General features: G+C 38.8%; 2 protein-coding genes across 6 annotated transcripts in view; one reads left to right on the top strand and one right to left on the bottom strand.

Moving 5' to 3' along the window:
* dnm3a (dynamin 3a) overlaps window positions 1–14,776 on the top strand; it is a 66,993-nt gene extending 52,217 nt beyond the window's left edge. For all 3 annotated transcript variants that reach the window (XR_013817641.1, XM_079831425.1, XM_079831426.1), the window contains 3 exons: window positions 389–624; window positions 1,203–1,358; window positions 14,465–14,776. Coding sequence is in view for 2 of the 3 variants with exons in the window: in XM_079831425.1 (XP_079687551.1) it covers window positions 389–624; window positions 1,203–1,358; window positions 14,465–14,504 (432 nt within the window). In the remaining variant the exon portion in view is untranslated. The remainder of the gene's footprint in view (window positions 1–388; window positions 625–1,202; window positions 1,359–14,464) is intronic.
* Window positions 14,777–15,119: 343 nt separating this feature from the next.
* On the bottom strand, window positions 15,120–18,539 carry pigc (phosphatidylinositol glycan anchor biosynthesis, class C). Of its 3 annotated transcripts, none has more exons than XR_013817642.1 (3): window positions 18,477–18,536; window positions 16,421–17,648; window positions 15,120–15,732 (listed from the first exon to the last, which is right to left on the bottom strand). XR_013817642.1 is itself a non-coding variant. In XM_079831427.1 (2 exons), exon 2 carries the CDS (start codon window positions 17,634–17,636, stop codon window positions 16,755–16,757), a length of 882 nt encoding a protein of 293 aa, XP_079687553.1. In that variant the 5' UTR covers window positions 17,637–17,648; window positions 18,477–18,539; the 3' UTR covers window positions 15,120–16,754. The 3 variants fall into 3 exon arrangements, 1 of the variants encoding a protein (XP_079687553.1); XR_013817643.1 differs by having other exon boundaries at window positions 15,125–15,732; window positions 16,084–17,648; XM_079831427.1 differs by having other exon boundaries at window positions 15,120–17,648; window positions 18,477–18,539.

Below are 18,539 nucleotides of genomic sequence, written 5' to 3' on the forward strand. Positions count from 1 at the left end.
TTAGCCCAGCATACAGCATTGTTTTGGATGTACGGTAAGTTCCGCCACAAAATACCAGTCCGCCAACCAATCAGGTTGTGAACATATCCCTATGGCTTTAGGTTCAGTATCTTTAGGTTTGGTGCTAAAATGCCAATGTGAATGCTAAGGGGACCAGAACAATAAAATAAAAAAATCCAAACGAAACTAAGCGAACTACAAGTGTGAACACATCCTTAAGAGCTTAAACATTTAAAGTTGCTGACAACATAACTGCCACTAATAAACACAACTTTATCGTCCCTTGGTGTGGATGCCAATATAGTTCTCGTTTTAATTAACGTTCTTGGTGTGAACAGGTTCAAACAAGTCCTGTTTTTTTATATATTTCTATATTCTTCATCCGTAGGTAGAGGAGTTTATCCACTCTGAGTTGCTGGCTCAATTGTATTCTTCAGGAGATCAGTTCTCTCTGATGGATGAGTCTCCTGAACAGGCTCTGCGCAGAGAGGAGGTGCTGCGTACCCATGCCACCTTGAAGGAGGCTCTAAACATCATCACTGACATCTCCACCTCTACCATCTCCACACCGTTGCCACCCCCTGTGGATAACTCCTGGCTGCACAGTGGCTCGCTACACCGAAGGTACCTCACCTCTTCGCTTCCTGTTCAAGGTTCTCCATCATCACTCCACCTCATTATCCAGCGGAGCTGTTCTTAACTTGACCCCTAGCATTTAAACCAGCACATAATTAATGGTGGACGATTGGCACTAACACAGAGTGAATCACCAGGATTCCAGGAAACATCATGGAATTGTGTTTTCCAGGCCTAGAAAACGAATTGAGATTAATTACAAATTAAAAGTCATGGAAAGTTAATTTTTCTAGAGTTGGATGCTGTAGAATAAAAACCACTGTGTTGTCTAATATGACAATAGATCTGTCCAGTTTATTTTCCAACTCGCCCCAAATGTGCTCAATGGGGTTGAGGTCCGGACTTTGAGGGGGCCAATCCATCATTTTCAATGTTGCCACAGATTTCTTCCATCACAGGTAGTTCCGGCAATAGTTAGAAGAATGTTTCGGGTCATTGTCCTCTTGGAAAATAAATCCAGCCCCAATAAGACAACTGCCAGATGCCAAGTGTTGATTCTAATAATTTTGGTGACCCCTGTTTACTCTACCCAAACTGTTAATCCTTTGTTCACCTCTCTCTCTCAGGTCTCCTCTAGGTTATAGTATCCCTAAGAAGCACCCTGCTCCGGCTGCTCCTTCTCTAATAGTTTGCTTGGAAGCTCCAGACCCACCTGTCTCCAATAGCACAGACACCACCAACACTAGCAGCCACAGCAAACGAGTCCCTCCTGGTGTTCCCAGGTAAACATTCACCTATCAGATCTGGACCTGGAATCATAAGCTTCAGACCAAGTCTTGGTACATTTCAACAAACTCTATTTCTGTATGCTAAACCACAACATGATTCATCAACTAATGTTTATCTATCGCACGAAAGGGGATTTCATGTGTGTTCTCTCCATCAACAACACAGCTGAATAAACCTTTGATTAATAAAGTACCCAGTGGCTAGGGTGGAATCAGGTGCGTCAGCACTGAAATAGGCAGAATATTTGAAATGAACTCAGTGACCTGTAACTTCACAGCATTTTAAACAGTTTTTCAACAGTTTTCCGAGCTTGAAAGCTTTGGTGGTTGCACTTTTTTTTATTTTACAGTATGTGCATTTATGTGTACTTACACTGTACTTATACCTAAGAAAGGACTGGCTAATATAAGGAAACTACATGGGTTAAGGTTAGGTTTAGGTGTAGCACCTAGTTATTACCCAGTTATTGTAATAACTATAATAAGTACATAGTATGTACATGGGGAACAGGGCTGTAAATTAAAGTGCTACCACTTTGGTTTCCTCTTTCCCAGGAAGATTCACATGATCTTCTGTGAATCTATGTTGTACTTTCATAAATGCTTATGAACCAAGGAGGTCTATAAAGATGCCAGCTTTCTGTTGGTCAATGCAACAAATTTGTGTCCAACTTAATCATGAGCTAAATCTGCACGGGGAACTTTTTCGCCCTTATGCGAAACTCCTGATCAGACAGATTTCTATGGAAATGACTGGATTTCGTTAAGCAATGGTAAATGCAACCACACCTAATCTCGGGAGAAAGTTATCCATTAGCATTCCTATCCATCTCAACGTTCAGTGTGTCTTTGAAAAATGTCTTTGCACTTTTACACTAAAGTTGCAGATATCCACAAACTATTGTTGTTACCCTCTCCAGTAGTTTGTTGCTCCATCTCATCCATTTATTTTTTGACTGTGAAACCTTTTGGACCAACTAATTGAGTGGTGCAGGTATGACATCACTTTGTAGGCCAAAAAGTGGAAGCGAGTTAGCATTTTAGCACTTCTGGTTCCATCGTTCTGAAGTCAATAGGTTTTATAGGTTGGTTAAATGGCTGAAATAAGGTCTGTGGTGAACACAAGCTAAAGACACTTTCATGTTTAATTCTACGACATAAAATACATCAGTATTACCACACTCGTGATTTTTTTAAGCTATTATGTGTCTTGAAAAAGGCAGTTGCTAACAAGTGGCTAAATGTAACTACAAAGGCTGTCGGGGAGATTAAACGTCATCACGCCGAAAAGGTAAACTCAGTCCGCTTTTACAACTTTTTTATGTCATAATTGTGCTCTTATAAACTAGTCTAACTCAAACGTTCTGGGAAAATGTTTTTAGATAAAAACTGAAAGAGTTGTCGGAAGCTTAGTGGTGGGGATGTTGAAGTCGAGCGACTGTGGTGTAGTTCGTTTATAGCCTACCTTTAGCTTTTTACTTCTGGCGACTGCATTTAGGCTTCAAAATTCATAAAAGTTGTGTTCATATGTGAAAATCTTGATGGACAAAACGCGCAAGTATCATAAACTTGTGTTGATCACAGTTTTTTGCAATAATCCAAAAGCCTATGGGAAAGTCATATTGGGTTTTTGACGAGGGAACCAGTGTGATGCTAATTGCCGGTTGGCCTACAAAGTGATGTCACACCTGCACCACTCTATTGCCGTACGCATACAAAACGTTGCTTTATGCATTTTATACAACAAAACATTATTTTGTTTGGTTGCACAATCCTGTTTTCTCAGAAACTGACTACACGTGTAGACTTTTCTGGCAAAGCCTTATTTCTATGAATTTAAACTGCAGTCAACATTTACAATTCTAATTTATAATTAAATTCAATATAAATATATAAGATCAATATAAAATTGCTTCCACCATGATTCTTTTATTCACACACACCGAAATCCAAAAGTCAGAAAGTGTTCAGTTGCAACAAACCCCTTAAGTTAAGAAAACAGTTAAGTTGTAATTATAGGGTATCATTACTAAAGGGTTTTCTGAACCAGCTACAGAATTTCCTACTGGTAATTATGGCATTGTGGTGACGTTCATATGCATTTGTCTCATAAATACGATACTTCTGCCATGACAAAATGGCAGCATATGATTGTTAAAAAACTATTTAAGATCCGCTAGTTCTGCTATCCGTCCCAAATGTTGGGATTTATGCTCGTACTGAACACAACTAATAGGACCCTCTGTGTCCCAAGAGTGAGGCTTGTTCTTGGATCCGTCTTTAGGATTAGTCTCAAAGCAGTACGCTCAGAGACCAGAACTCTTTGTGATATATACGCATACCTACGTTCATATGCATGATAGATGAGACCACGTGCTCATTGGTCCCAAAACTACAGTACTAGATCACAGACACTGCTGTCTCCACACAACATGAACATATGGTCTTGAGTGTGAAGGAAAAAAAGAAGAACTTCAACTTCAACAGATGTCATTGCTCAATCACAAAATGGCAAACATATTTACACTTGAAGGAACATTTTCGAGGAACACAGCAGTAAAAGTATTTAGGTAAAACACAAACTGTCAAAAAATTATATTACAAATGAGAATTACTTACAAAAAATAAATATATATATATATATTATACAATTATATTTTATAAACAGTCATGGTCAGAATTATTGGCACCCTTAGTCAATGTGAACAAAGAATCCTGTAAAAATTAATCTGCATTGTTAATCCTTTTGATCTTTAATTTTTTTTTTAAATCACAAAAATCTAACCTTAAAATAATAGAAAATAGGAAAATCTCTTTATGAAATAAATGTTTTTCTCCAAATACAAGTTGGCCACGCTTTTAACAGATAACATAGTTTTCTCCTATAATGCCTGATTAGTTTGGAGAACACCTGACAAGAGATCAGAGACTATTCCTTCATACAGAATCTCTCAAGATCCTTTAGATTCCCAGCTCCATGTTGGTGCTTCTTCTCTTCATTTCACCCCACTCATCTTCTATAGGGTTCAGATCAGGGAACTGGGACGGCCATGGCAGAAATTTCATTTTGTGCTCAGTGACACGTTTTTGTGTTGATTTTGATGTTTGTTTTGGATCATTGTCCTGATAGAAGATCCAACCACGGCCCATTATAAGAGTTCTAGCAGAAGCTGTCAGGTTTCGATTTTTTTATCTGTTGGTATTTGATAGAATCCATGATACCATGTATATATGTAAGCACATGTATATACGTTAACACATGTAAGATGTTAAGGACCTCCAGCAAAAAAATAGGCCCACAACATTAAAGGTCCAAATACTTTAAAGGTAAAGTATATTTAAATGGGGTACTTTTTTAAAAACTTTGTCTTCATCTGACCATAGAACCCCTTCCTGTTTGAAGTTCCTGTTGAGTCTGACTACTTAATATGCTGCAGATACCAGCAACATGTGGTGATGTAAGTGCTGTTTTTTTAAGGCTTTCTGACCTCAAGACTCAACTAATTTCTGCAATTCTCCAGCTGTGATCCTTGGAAAGTCTTTGGCCACTCAAACTATCTTCTTCTGTGTGCATTAAGACAAAATAGACAAACGTCCTCTTCCAAGCAGATTTGTAACATCTTTAGTTGATTTGAACTTCTTAATCATTGCCCTGATGGTGGAAATGGGGATTTTCAATGCTTTATTTTCTTACAGTCACTTTCTATCATGTGAAGCTCAACAATCTTTTGCTGCACATCAGAACTATATTCTTTGGTTTTACTCATTGTGATGAATGATTAAGGGAATGTGGCCTTTGTGTTTCCTCATATTTATACTCCTGTGGAACAAGTCAAGACATCCCATTTTTAATCCGTAGGGTTTAATATGGAGTTTGCTCTCCCGCAGCTAAAACAGCTTCAACTCTTCTGGGGAGGCTTTTCATAAGGACTAGGAGTGTGTTTATGGGAATTTTTGACCATTCTTCTAGAAGCGCATTTGTGAGGTCAGGCACTGATGTTGGACGAAAAGGCCTGGCTCGTAGTCATGTTGGAACAGGAAGGTGCCATCCCTAAACTGTTCCCACAAAGTTGGGAGCATGACATTTTCCAAAATGTCTTGGTATGCTACAGCATTAAGAGTTCCTTTCACTGGAACTAAGGGGCCAAGCCCAACCCCTGAAAAACAACCCCATACCATAATCCTCCCTCCACTAACCTTTACACTTCACAATGCAGTCAGGCACGTACCGCTCTCCCGGCAAACGGCAAACCCAGACTTGTCCATCGGATTGTCAGACAGAGAGGTGTGATTTGTCCCTCCAGAGAACACTCTGAACTCTAGAGTCCAGTGGCGGTGTGCTTTACACCACTGCATCCGACACTTTGCATTGCACTTGGTGATGTAAGGCTTGGATGCAGCTGCTTGGCCATGGAAACCCATTCCATGAAGCTCTGTACACACTGTTCTTGAGCTATTCTGAAGGCCACACGAAGTTTGGAAATCTGTAGTTATTGACTTTGTAGAAAGTTGGCAAGTTCTGTGCACTGTGCGCCTCAGCATGCGCTGACCCTGCTCTGTGATTTTACGGCGCCCACCACTTCGTGGCTGAGTTGCTGTTGTTCCCAATTGCTTTCACTTTGTTATAATACCACTAACAGTTGACCGTGGAATATTTAGTAAAATAAAGTCTATTTATTTATATATAAATCTTATTCTAAGATATTATAATATAATTATAATGTTTTGATGCGTTGTTTGTCCTTTATAGTAATAAGAATTGTCACAATTCATAATCTTAATAATGTTAAAAATAAACTTCATTAGCTATTACGTAACTTATATGTTTTTTTTTTCTTTGGATTTGGGTATGGAACATGATCTGGGCATTTCTTAGCGAGATTCACACGTCACTTGAGAGGGGTGGAGGTCTCGTTGAAAATGTGTTTTTCATATTTGATTCCCCGTTTTCGGCGCAGACAGTCTCTGTTCTCTTCCGCTGTCCTCACTTCTTCTAGCTCTCGTCTCGTTTTGATGTCACAGTCTAATCACCAGAAGGCTTCTCATATTTCATACTGTTCTGTGATTATTGTCTTTGATATCTCTGGTATGTTTTGTATTTCATACGAGCAAGAATAAACCAAACCAAAAGCATGACCTCATTAAAGGAGCGCTGGATGAGGGTCATGGTCAACTTCCTGTTTAAACTGTCATATCACTATGCAGCATTCACAAACAGACTTATCTTTTCTTCCTTTCTCACCATTCAATTGGCGTTCGTTTCTTTTAGCACTCTCTTCGGTTTCTCCCTCATGATCACTCGCTCTCATTCTTTACCTTCACTTTTTGGCCCATTTTCCTCGTTCTTTTCTGCCTCATTTCCTTTGTGTTCAGAAACGGGTCTGTTTGGACCTCCACCCTTTTTCTCCTGCTTTTTTTCTCTCTCTCTTTCTCCCCCCGTCGCCCCTTTCTCTAGTTCTCCCACTCACTTTTTCACATTTCCTCTCACCATCACTCATCCCAACTCTCCAACTTTCCCTCTCTTTCCTTCCACCCCCATTCCCCTTGTCTTTTTTTCTCCTTCACTTTTTGCAGAACTCATTTGAACCTTCAGTTGAAGTATTCAGCGTGACCCTGACCAGAATCGGCCTCGTGGACAGTGACAGAACCTGGTGACCTAAGCAGCATTTCTTGCCACTTTAACGGCAGCTCGCTCGGTTCTGAGACGCCGCCAGCATCTAATCAAGCAACGTTCCTCTCTCACACTTCATCCACTCCTTCAATTACACGCCAGCAGTCTTTAGTGCATTCTTGTACTTTTAACTTCTGCATTTCTTTCCGTCTTCCAGTAAACCCCTGGCATTTTCAGGCTGCAAGATCTCGCATGTTTCTTCAAGCGTTGTTTTGCTTTTCTTTCCGTCGTCTCCGTAATTTCTTTTTCTTTCTGTGAAACCGCAGTCCTGTGCTCGCCGCAGCACAGGAAAAATAAAAGCCACTCTCTTCTCTTTCCCATCCCAGAGAGCTGCTCCCTCTGCCAGCTCCATTAGAGAGTGAGATTCCTGAGTCTCCACAGGGATCTTTCCAGGACCAGCTCTGCAGGAATGCTGGACTCATATTCCCCCTACACATACTAGCACTCACACACACTCAAGACGCACTGACACCGTAGCCTGCGATTGTAACATGGTCAGCTCAGAATAATTAGGTCTTTTGGGCCTAATTAAAGGTGATGTGTCACTTTTTCAATTTTACACAATTAAGTTGACTTCCGGACTGTGTTTATCGGTCTGGCTAGTGGATATTATGGCGCACTACTCAGTAGAAACACATTTTTGACGTTCTATTCTTGGATAACATGATATAAATATTAATGATCAAGTAGAGAGAATACACTAGCACAAAAACAATGTGTGTGACTCACCAAAAAGCCTTGATAGCGTCATAAATATCCAGTCTGACAGCATATGAGAGCAGCATCTAATGTAATTTACTTGTTATTTATTTAGCTTGTTATCAGAAATAATCTACTCTAGAGGTAACTTATTCTGGCTGCGTTTACACTTGGCATAAACATGCGATCACCGTGATCCGATCAAGCAGTTCGACATATCAGTCGATCAGGACACAGAGCGTTTACATTTGTTCACATTAAGTGGTCTCTCTGTATCTGGATAACTGATCGGATTTCCGTTTCCCGAAAAATATTTCTATTAGGTATGTAATAGGTCTTTATCACGGAGTGTAAAACAACTTTCGCTTGATCCTCTTTCAATGGCAGTGCCCATAGAGCATGGGAATTTTGTGATGTATTCATATACAATCAATCTCAAATAGGGTACTTAATCTACAAGTTTAAGTTTCTCAACATTATTCTTTTATGACTAAACAAAGAAACATGTTATTCCGACGCATTGCATGATTGAAAGGCGAGTGTGCAAGCATTTATATAGGCTACTGTATGTGTAACTTACAGAAAACGGCATATTACACAGTCCTTAAAGGGTTAAGTTAGTTCACCCAAAAATGGAAATTCTGTCATTAATTGACCTATCGGTAAGCCCCTCCCCTCGAACGCAGATGAGCCAATGGCAGTTGAGTATCAGTTGCGCTGGGACCGGAACTCGGACATCTTTAGGTTTCAGCGCCATAGAGAAACATTGGAAAATCCGAAGCTCTCATCGGTTTGATCGTGTTTATGCTACAAAAATGCTAAAATGTCGTGCCTGAGGTACTGTAACACTGATTCCAGGGATCCTGAGAGGATTTTCTGTTTGTCATACTCTCATTAAGTTATGATTAAAGTCCCTGCTAACATACAAACCGAAATAACTTCTCACGTCATATGATGTAACGGTGTTGGTCAAAACACGAAGGTCTACATTTCAGTGCCTCTCCATATTAAACTGGTTAAATGTAAATTAATTTAATTTTAGATATGTTTAATGTCTACATTATCTGTCTTACTCATAGACTGTAAAAAAATATGGACGTAGTGTCCGTGACGTCACCCATAGGATTCTGAAGAGCCGTTTTGAAGCGCAAAGTAGGGTCGGGCTGGCCGTTGCCATCTGGGCAGCGCGACACTCCCGGATAATAGAAAATGGGCAAAGAGGCGGAACGTGGCTGGAGCTGAGATGACGCTGTGACTAACAGACAGCAGACAAACGACAATCCACCTGTCACTCAAAGTGGCCACGCCCTTAATTATGCACGACTTTAAGGCTTTATATAATGTAAACTAATGAGTTCTAAAAAAAATTCACAGTTGTCATGAAGGGCAAAATTAGCCGTATAGACCAAAACTACAGTTTGTACCAGGCTGTAAACATGTTTTTTTTTCTGCTGTAAAGTTGGGCATTTTAACATGGGGCCCAATGAGATTCTGCTCCCTTCTGGAGCCTGACCCTAGTGGCCAGTCGATGAATTGCCGTTTAAGTCACTTCCGTCTTGGCTTCAAGAGAAACTGCGGGAGGTTGCCGCTTGGTCTTACTAAGGAGGACTCCTATTTTGATGGGTATTATAGTCTACGGGTAGTGAAAGGGAAAGCTCTCACAGAGTTTATCGGGGTTGTTTTGCCCAATGATTTTTTGGAGTGAAAAAGACTCTATATCTGTAACACTCTATATTATAGATAGAAATGGGTGATTATAATAAACATGCTCATTTTGAGATCATTTTGCACAATTAAAATGAAAGATGATAACGCATAAGAAAGATAACGCAGACTCTTTTGTTATTGACGTCTACAGGAAGTTAAGTTTGGGCCACAAAAGCGCACATGCGCAGTAACGTTTGTTTATGTTGTTGCCATTGAAACTGTCTATAAGTAAGTAATTTTTCAGCTGATTTCCCTAAGAAGTCCAACACTGTGGCGCTCTGTTTATTCGAGCATCCTGACCTGGGGCCCGTTCTTCGTACGTCGCTAACTCAGTTAGCTGGATTTGATTGTTGACGATTTGACATGATCTCGGATTGTTTGGTTCTTCGAAGCTCATCCTGGACTTGCTGTCATAGTAACAGGTCCGTAAGCTTAAACCTGCTCAGGAGCAGGCTTATTTCATGTAAACAGGATTAGATTGCATCTTGAGGTGATACTTAAAATCTGTCCCAGCCACTGCTACTTTATTACAAGAGTGCATTACTGAACCAGGGGCAATAATAATAATTTTAAATAATAATAAAAAAATGTTATATTGTATATGTATATGAGAATGTATAATGTTGTGTATAATACTATAGACACTTGATTGAGTGATTTATTTGTGATGGAATAATTACTTTATATAATTTTGTTTTTATTGGTTTACACACATGTTGTACAGTTACTCAGAGCCGTGCATTAATTTAAGTGATCACAGATATTATGGGAGTGGCTTGATGCAGCGCAAGAGATGCAGATAATTTGATCTTGACCCATAAGAAACTTAAATACTCTAAAGAAACTTAAAAGTCACGTTACAAATCTGCTTCAAATTGAATTAAAAATTAAATTACAACATTGAAATAAAAATGTAAAGGGTGTACAAATACTGTATAAAATCGTGAATATAAATAATTGGTAATAAAAAAAAAACATTTATCATTTATCTATTATAACTTTTATGTTGGTTTGGTCGTTTGGGTGTTTCCTTATAAAGGTTCAGAAATTCGTGGGGGTTTTTTGTGTAATTTGTCAAGTTTTTTGCCAGGTGGCTTTTTAATTATATGATGTCATTACGTTGCTGTCTTGACGCCAGCCAATCGCTGCATTGCTGATCGTGGTTTCGAGTATCGATGCATCTGCCCTCGTCAGGGAAAAAAAGAATGCGCAGTGATCTTAGATCATTTAATCCAGATATTTTAATCCAATCCGCAAATTCGTTTGAAGAACCAAATTAGCCAGAGATCAGTTATCACGATTAAAAGATCTGGGATCTGTCAAATCATCTTAGATGTATTAAGCGAGGTACGAAGAACGGGCCCCAGCACAACACAGCAACATTAGCTTAACCAGAATCTGTTTGTCCAACCAGTGGTATTATATTTGAAAATCTGTTTTGTGATGCTAGAGATCACAAACTTCAGCTTTAAGAACGGCAAACAAGTTGAAAAAATTCATTATAAAAAAACTTCTTGAAGAAAAACTAACACTTTACATTAGGCTTACATTAATTAAAGTGTTAGTATGTTTATTTTATTTTGTTTATTGAGCGTAATAGCATGCTTTAATGTTCAAAATACATAATTTTTCACGTACTGTACATTGCAGCTCCTCTATACCCAATCTATCTGAAATGTGCTGATTTCTACAAAGCCCCTTCTTACGAAAAGCTCAAAGTGCTCTTATTGGCCAGCTGACCCAGTGCGTTGTGATTGACCAAACACCTCAATTGTGTGTCAGAAATGCAACACCTCTTACCATAATCGTGAGATTCAGCTTCCAAGGCGTTAAGCAATAGAGTGTTACAGGTACGATGTCACTTTGTAGGCCAACCGGCAGTTTGCATCACTCTGGTTCCCTCGATAAAATCCCAGTAGGATTTTCCCATAGGCTTTTGGATTATGGCAAAAAAACAAGCTCTGTGATTAACAAAAGTGTACGTTTTCAACTTCAACGTCACCATCACTAAGCTTCCGACGACTCTTTCAGTTTTTATCTCAAAATATTTTCCCAGAACGTTTGAGTTGGACTAGTTTATAAAAGCACAATTATGAGCATAATGAGGCTGTAAAAGCGGACTGAGTTTACCTTTTCGGTGTGATGACGTTTAATCTCCCCGACAGCCTCTGTAGTTCCATTTAGCCACTTGATAACAACCGCCTTTTTCAAGACACATAATAGCTTTGAGTGTGGTAAAACTGATGTATTTTATATCGTAGAAAAAAACATTAAAGTGTCTTTAGCTTTTGTTCAGCTTTTGTTGTTCTTGTTTCAGCCATTTAAACAAAATCCCATTTTTAAAACACATAGACTTCAGGACAATGGAACCGGAAGGGCTAAAATGCTAACTCGCTTCCACGTTTTTGCCTACAAAGTGATGTCATACCTGCACCACTCTTTCGTAAACACACAGTTAATAATGTTGTTGGTTTTACCGTATCAGTTCGAGCCCGAGTCAGATTCTAAAAATGTGAATGACCAAGCAGATCGATCAAAACCAACTGTGCAAGCACGACTTGAGCAGAGCGTTTCACAGTAGAAAGTAGTCTTTGTATATAGCTGGTGTTGTAGTCTACCAGGTTCAGGAAGCTTTTCTCTGTAAAATGCGCTGTGCACAAGCAAACTTTTGGGTTGTACTTAAGCGTGCCACACACGTCCTGAAAAGTGAAGCTAAAGCGCCTTGAGCTGGTTGGTCCCTGTATAGCTCATAAACCCCGCCCCCTCCATGTATTCTAATAGGATGCAAGTCAAACTAAACAATCAAATTACACTACACATTTTTTTTTCTCCAAAGATGGTCATTTTAGGTCGTTTTTATCACACTGATGTAAGTTCAAGTGTTCATTTTTTAGTTAGTTATTTGATGCTATAAAAATGGGGATGTGAACGATTGACAGCTGTGATTGACGGCTTCTCTGAGTGAAGTAGTCACTGAGGCACCAACAGACTTTTTTCAGGAGGAGATTGGAGCTTTAGCTTTAATTTCTACATTTCCATAAGTGTTTATTTCACACCGATATAATGAGTTGTTCTGCACTAACAGATACTGTGGGAGTGTGGGCGGGGTTTTGATATCACGACTCTACTTCCTGCTGTCTACTTCGCAGACTCAGGTCCCAAATCAGCACAAGCGCTATATTCGGACATTGTGATGTAGACATTTGAGGAAGTAATATCTGGACTTCAATTGAAGCGTTTTAGGCAGGTCTGGATCAGTGTTCTCTGTTAGATTGAAGAAATCCTTTTTTGTGGTAGACTATGAGCTTTGTAACTTTGCAGATCTTTTACAAGCACAAACAGATACATTAAACACTAACGGAAAACATTAAAAAGCATAATTTGCCCCTTTAATTAGTTATCATGACTAAACTTTTTACAACATTTGCTACTTTAGGTTCATGTTTATTTGTAAATATACTATTTTATATTGTTAAAAATATAAAATGTTAAAAATGTTTTTGTATACACTACAATTCAAACATTTGAGTTTGATACGATTTTGTTTTTGAAAGTCTCTTATGTGCACCAAAGTTGTATTTATTTAATCAAAAATACAGTAAAAACAACAATATTGTGAAATATTATTTCAAATGTAAAATAACTGTTTTCTATTTGAATATATTTAAACATTTTATTTATTCTTGTGATGCAAAGCTGAATTTCCAGCATCACATGATACTTCAGAAATCATTTCTTATTATTATCAATGTTGAAATGAGTTAGGCTGCTTAAAGGGTTAATTGACCCAAAAATGAAAATTATCCCATGAATTACTCACCCTAAAGTCATCCTAGGTGTATATGACATTCTTCTTTCAGACTAATAAAATCGGAATTATATTTAAAATGTCCTGGCTCTTCCAAGCTTTATAATGGCAGTGACTGTTGGGTCATTTTTGAAGTCCATAAAAGTGCATCTATTCATCATAAAACTTCTCCACACGGTTCTAGGGGGTTAATAAAGGCCTTCTGAAGCGAAGTGGTGCTTTTGTGTAAGAAAAATATTCATATTTAAAACTTTATAAAGTAAATGATCAAGCTTCCGGCGATCGCCTTCCGCATTTTGAACTGCGAGAGGCGCTACACTTTTTCCGTAAGTTGAATGCGGAAGGCGATTCGCCGGAAGCTTCGAAAGGCATTGCTTTGCTTCAGAAGGCCTTTATTAACCCCCCGGAGCCGTGTGGAGCAGTTTTAATGACGGACAGATGCACAGGCCCAACAGTCACTGCCATTATAAAGCTTGTAAGAACCAGGACATTTTTAATATAACTCCGATTTTATTCGTCTGAAAGAAGAATGTCATATACACCTAGAATGACTTTAGGGTGAGTAAATCATGGGATAATTTTGTGGAATTTTTAAAAATTTTGTGGAAACTGTGATACATTTTTCTGATGAACAGAAAGTTAAAAAGAGCTTTTATTTAAAATAGAAACCTTTTGTAACATTATAAATGACTAACCTTAACCCAGATCAATAAATGCTGTAAAATTAGTGTGAATGGTTTGTTCATGACAACTAGTAATTAGTTAGTTAAAAAAATGAACCTTAAAGTGTTACCAAAAAAAAAAAAAAACTCAAAAGCAAGAGTAATTGCTTTTAAAATTAAAAAAAAAAAAAAAATTTATGGCAATTTATGGCTTTGTCTTAAGAATCTTTAGGGGTTTTTTTTGTTCAGATTTTTGTGTATGAGTCACAGCTAATCAGCAGGGTTTGGTATTCATTTGTAGCCCATCTAAAGAAAAATTGTTTTTTGTGCTCTTTTCATTTCTGTTGATGCGATCTGGCCATTTGTGTTCATTTCGCTTTCATTTTCCCAAAACAAAACACACTTGCAGGCAATTGTAAACATATGCAGCCATCTGAAGCAGAGCAGCTTATGGGAGATTGTTGTTATTTCCATTAGCTGAATTGGCAGCGCTGTGAGCAGTGACCTATGGGAGTCTGTTCTGACAGCTCGGGTTACGTCTAATGTGTTGCAGGAGACAGCCACCGGCGGTGCCCACTCAACAGCCACACTGAGACCCCAATGCCCACCTGCATGCCAGAGGACAAGCGCCAACCAGATCTGCTTCAATTTTCATTGAGAAGACAACAAAGATTCACATCTTAGACACAGTGGAAAACCATCAAAACAGATTTTGGTTTAGCAAAACGCATCTCCAGATGGTCATTTTGCTCACCGACTGAGCAGTGCGCTGTCATGCTGCAGAGGTTTGTTCCTGTTCTGTACATATGTTGATGTGAGTTTCATTCAGTTCTTTAACAGGCTTAAATAAAAAAGCATTTTTGGATTTTGTAAATACTGCGTGCTTAAAAAGTCCAACGCTTTCCTGTAGATAGTGGACTTGACTAAAGCAAGCATCACTGTTATTATTGCTCATGACTAGGGTTAGTGAACCAACCCCTAAGCCCCAACGTTTAAAACTTCAGTGTGTAATTTCCAACACCATGTGTTACAGAGATGATTTGTATCTCAAGTCATGCAGCTTGTAAAAGAACCACCCACAATAACTTAACACTGTGGTGCGAGTTTACAGCGGCACTCTCGTTTTCTTCAAAACAATAAACAGACAAACATTTTAGTGTTTTGTCAAACATTCTAACTTAACTAATTTACACAACTTGCAAGAACTTCCCGTAGATTTTTGGCAACTTTATTGCAATGTCACACAGACTGTTCAAATACAAGCTCTTATTCTGTCAGTTATAAATACACTTATAAGAAAAGCCAACAATGGCTTATTACTGTATATTCTTTCAATGAACACTGGCAGAAATGTTTCACCGACTGCTGCTGTGCTGTTCCAGATGAACAAAAAATGAACGCCTGGGACTGATAGAGGACTGACATCTTGTGGTCAACCGTTATAACAACTGTAAATGGATTTGCCATCACCTCAATTCAAATAAATCGAAAGGGATTGTAACAATAATGTTTAGCATGGTTTAAAAACATTTCCAATACAGTGATACATTTATAGCATTTTTAAAACCATTTAAACATTTTATATTAGCAATTTGGCAATATATACATTTACATAAATACTGTTAAAAAACCCTCCATTTTCCCATATACGTATACCATTTGGGTGAATATCACAAACATGTTCACCAAAATCACTGTTTAAGGGATAGTTCACCCAAAAATGAAAATTACTCCATGATTTACTCGCCCTCAAGTCATCCTAGGTGTATATAACATTCTTCTTTCAGACGAATACAAACGGAGTTATATTTAAAAAATGTCCTGGCTCTTCCAAGCTTTATAATGGCAGAAAATGGCAGCCCAAAATTGGTCGTCCAACATCATCGTCGTGCCAATTATGCTTTTTCCGTTAGTTGAATACGGAAGGCGATCTGCCGGAAGCTAGATACATGTTAAATATGGATATTTTTCTTACAAAAACCCATCAATTCGCTTCAGCCTTTATTAACCCCCGGAGCCGTGTGGATTACTTTTATAATAGATGGATACACTTTTTTTTGGGCTTCAAATTTTGGGCTCCCATTCACTGCCATTATAATGCTTAGAAGAGCCAGGACATTTTGTTTATATAACTCCAATTGTATTCGTCTGAAAGAAGAATTTCATATACACCTAGGATGGCTTGAGGGTGAGTAAATTATGGGATAATTTAAATTTTCGGCCCAACTATCCCTTTAAGAATATCCTGGCATAAATAAAATACCACCGCAACTCCTTGTAAATCTCATAAGCATATGCATAGGTATAAATAGATTACACCACTCTAGCTTGTAAATTATGTTTTAATGCAACATTCCATTCATTCAATCTTCATCAGGCACCAAAAACAATGGCAGATGAAAGTCGCATAACTGAAATGTTGCATTAAAATACAATTTGAGAGCTATAACAGTGTTAGGGGAATTATCTATTTGTATTAGACTTATTTTCATTTGGTGTTAAATATGACCTGGACATGTTTGAAAGAGGTTCGCTCATTTAATAGTTAAGTTTTATATTGGCAAAATGAGATGTCATTTCCCAATAACAGTTCTTATTCATCCCTGAGCTTAAAGGGATAATTAATTCACAAAAAAAAAAAAATCTGCACTATTTACTCACCCTCATGCCAAAACCTGTGAGACTTCTTCTGTGGAACATTGAAAAAAATATATTATTTTGTGTTCCACAAGTCATATAAGTTTGGAACGATATAAAAGAGAGTAAGTTTTTGGGTAAACTATCCCTTTAATCAAAGTGCAAAAGATTCTCAAAAAACTGTCGTAAAATCCTGGAGGCAATTTTTAATTCAGGAAGCGGGACAGGTCCTCTCTGATCTCTGCCTCATCCCAAGGACCGTGGATATTGTCCTTGTGCCTCTGCAGGTGGACTAGTAACAGTGGACAGAGTAAAGTTACGGTTAACAGAGCCAGAGAGAGAAGAAGTGCTCCCTCTGGCCACAGGCTACCCAGACCCCAGACTCCAGCCAGACACACCAGCACCGCTGCCCACGGGAAGCTCCACTCCGCCTTCTCCCGTATGCGGTGCAGCAGGCAGGGCCAGAGAGCGAACACCAGGAGGGCACAGCTCAGCATGGTGAAGGTATGCAGTGCGCCAGGCAGTCGGGAGGCCAGACACACAGATCCAAAAAGAGCCGCGTTGAGGGAAAGACTGCCCGGCGGACTGGGCTGAGTGTACGGGAAGGACACCAAGTGAGCCAGGAGCATCATGGCTGACATGGCGTACACAGTATCTGTACTAACCGACTCGGTCAGAGTCTTTAAAACTGGTGAGAACCCAAAGGTAAAGGCCAGGAAGATGGTGGCGCTCTGCAGGTCAGCCAGGCGCGTGCGCTCCCGAACACAAGCGCCTCCCAGGATCTCGTAGAGGCCATAGCCCAGTAGAGCACAGCCTAGACAGACCCACAACACAATGGATGGCACTAGGTATCCCTGCTCCATATAAGACCATAATGTGAGAAAGACAGCCACGCAGGACACCTGCTGTGCGATAAGCCCCGTCTCACGCACTACCGCCCAGTAACGGTACTGACGGACCCGGATGTTGCGACGCAGCTCCTCCAGGAAACGCCGGTCCACATAATTGTCTGGGAAAGGCTGCCGTTCATACAGAACTTTACGCCATGGGACAGCTGCAGGAGCTCCCGGACCACTGTCTGCCCCCATCACCTGTCAAAACTGACAATACATAACCTGTCACCACCACACAGTAAATCTATCAGGGTAAAGGATGTGGACTTAAAGCTGTTGTCTGATAAATATAAAACATATACTAGATATATACTGTATATGATATATAAAAATTAAACAAACAGGCATTATCAGTGTTAAACACATTGTTTTAATACATGTATTTAAGATTTTTTTTTAAATACTAAAATGTGTAAAAGCAATTTATAACAATAACGATCAAAAAAGCTGCGTTAGTGATTGAAATAAACTTTTCAAATAATTTTTATATGCCAAAAACAACTTAAAGAACCTTTTTTTCAAAACTTGTAAATAGAACTTATTTATAAAGCAAAAAAATAAATGAGCTATTATTACCTACTGTGAAATAGTGTTATTACACAGTACACAACAAAAAAAAATCACCCTTTTTGATCGGCTCTATATATTTTAAAGACTTTACCTAAATAAATACCAAAATATAAAAGCAAATGATAAATTAAATTAAACGTGTATCGTTTATTAGGCATTCCCTTTCTCTCCGCTTCTTTGAGGATTGAAATAACATTTTCAAATCATTTTAAATGCCACAAAACCTGGAGCAACGTTAACAAATCTCCATCTGTGTAAATAAAACTTACATACAATCAAAATATTATTACACAACGGTTCAACCTTTTTGTTCGTCTTTACTCTTTACTAGACTGACGGCTTCTCACGTCAATCTCAATCTGGACAAACAGATTCGACTCATAGCCATCATACAACAGCTAACGCTAGTATGTCATGCATGGCAAACATATACTAGATAAAACGCAATTTTTTGTAATATCTTACAGAATCAGCAGGGTTTCCTCTCTTGATACACTCCTGTCATGCCATCGCACACCCGGAAGTGAC

The sequence above is a fragment of the Gobio gobio genome (assembly GCF_949357685.1).
Source record: "Gobio gobio genome assembly, chromosome: 12".
Lineage (NCBI taxonomy): Eukaryota > Metazoa > Chordata > Actinopteri > Cypriniformes > Gobionidae > Gobio > Gobio gobio.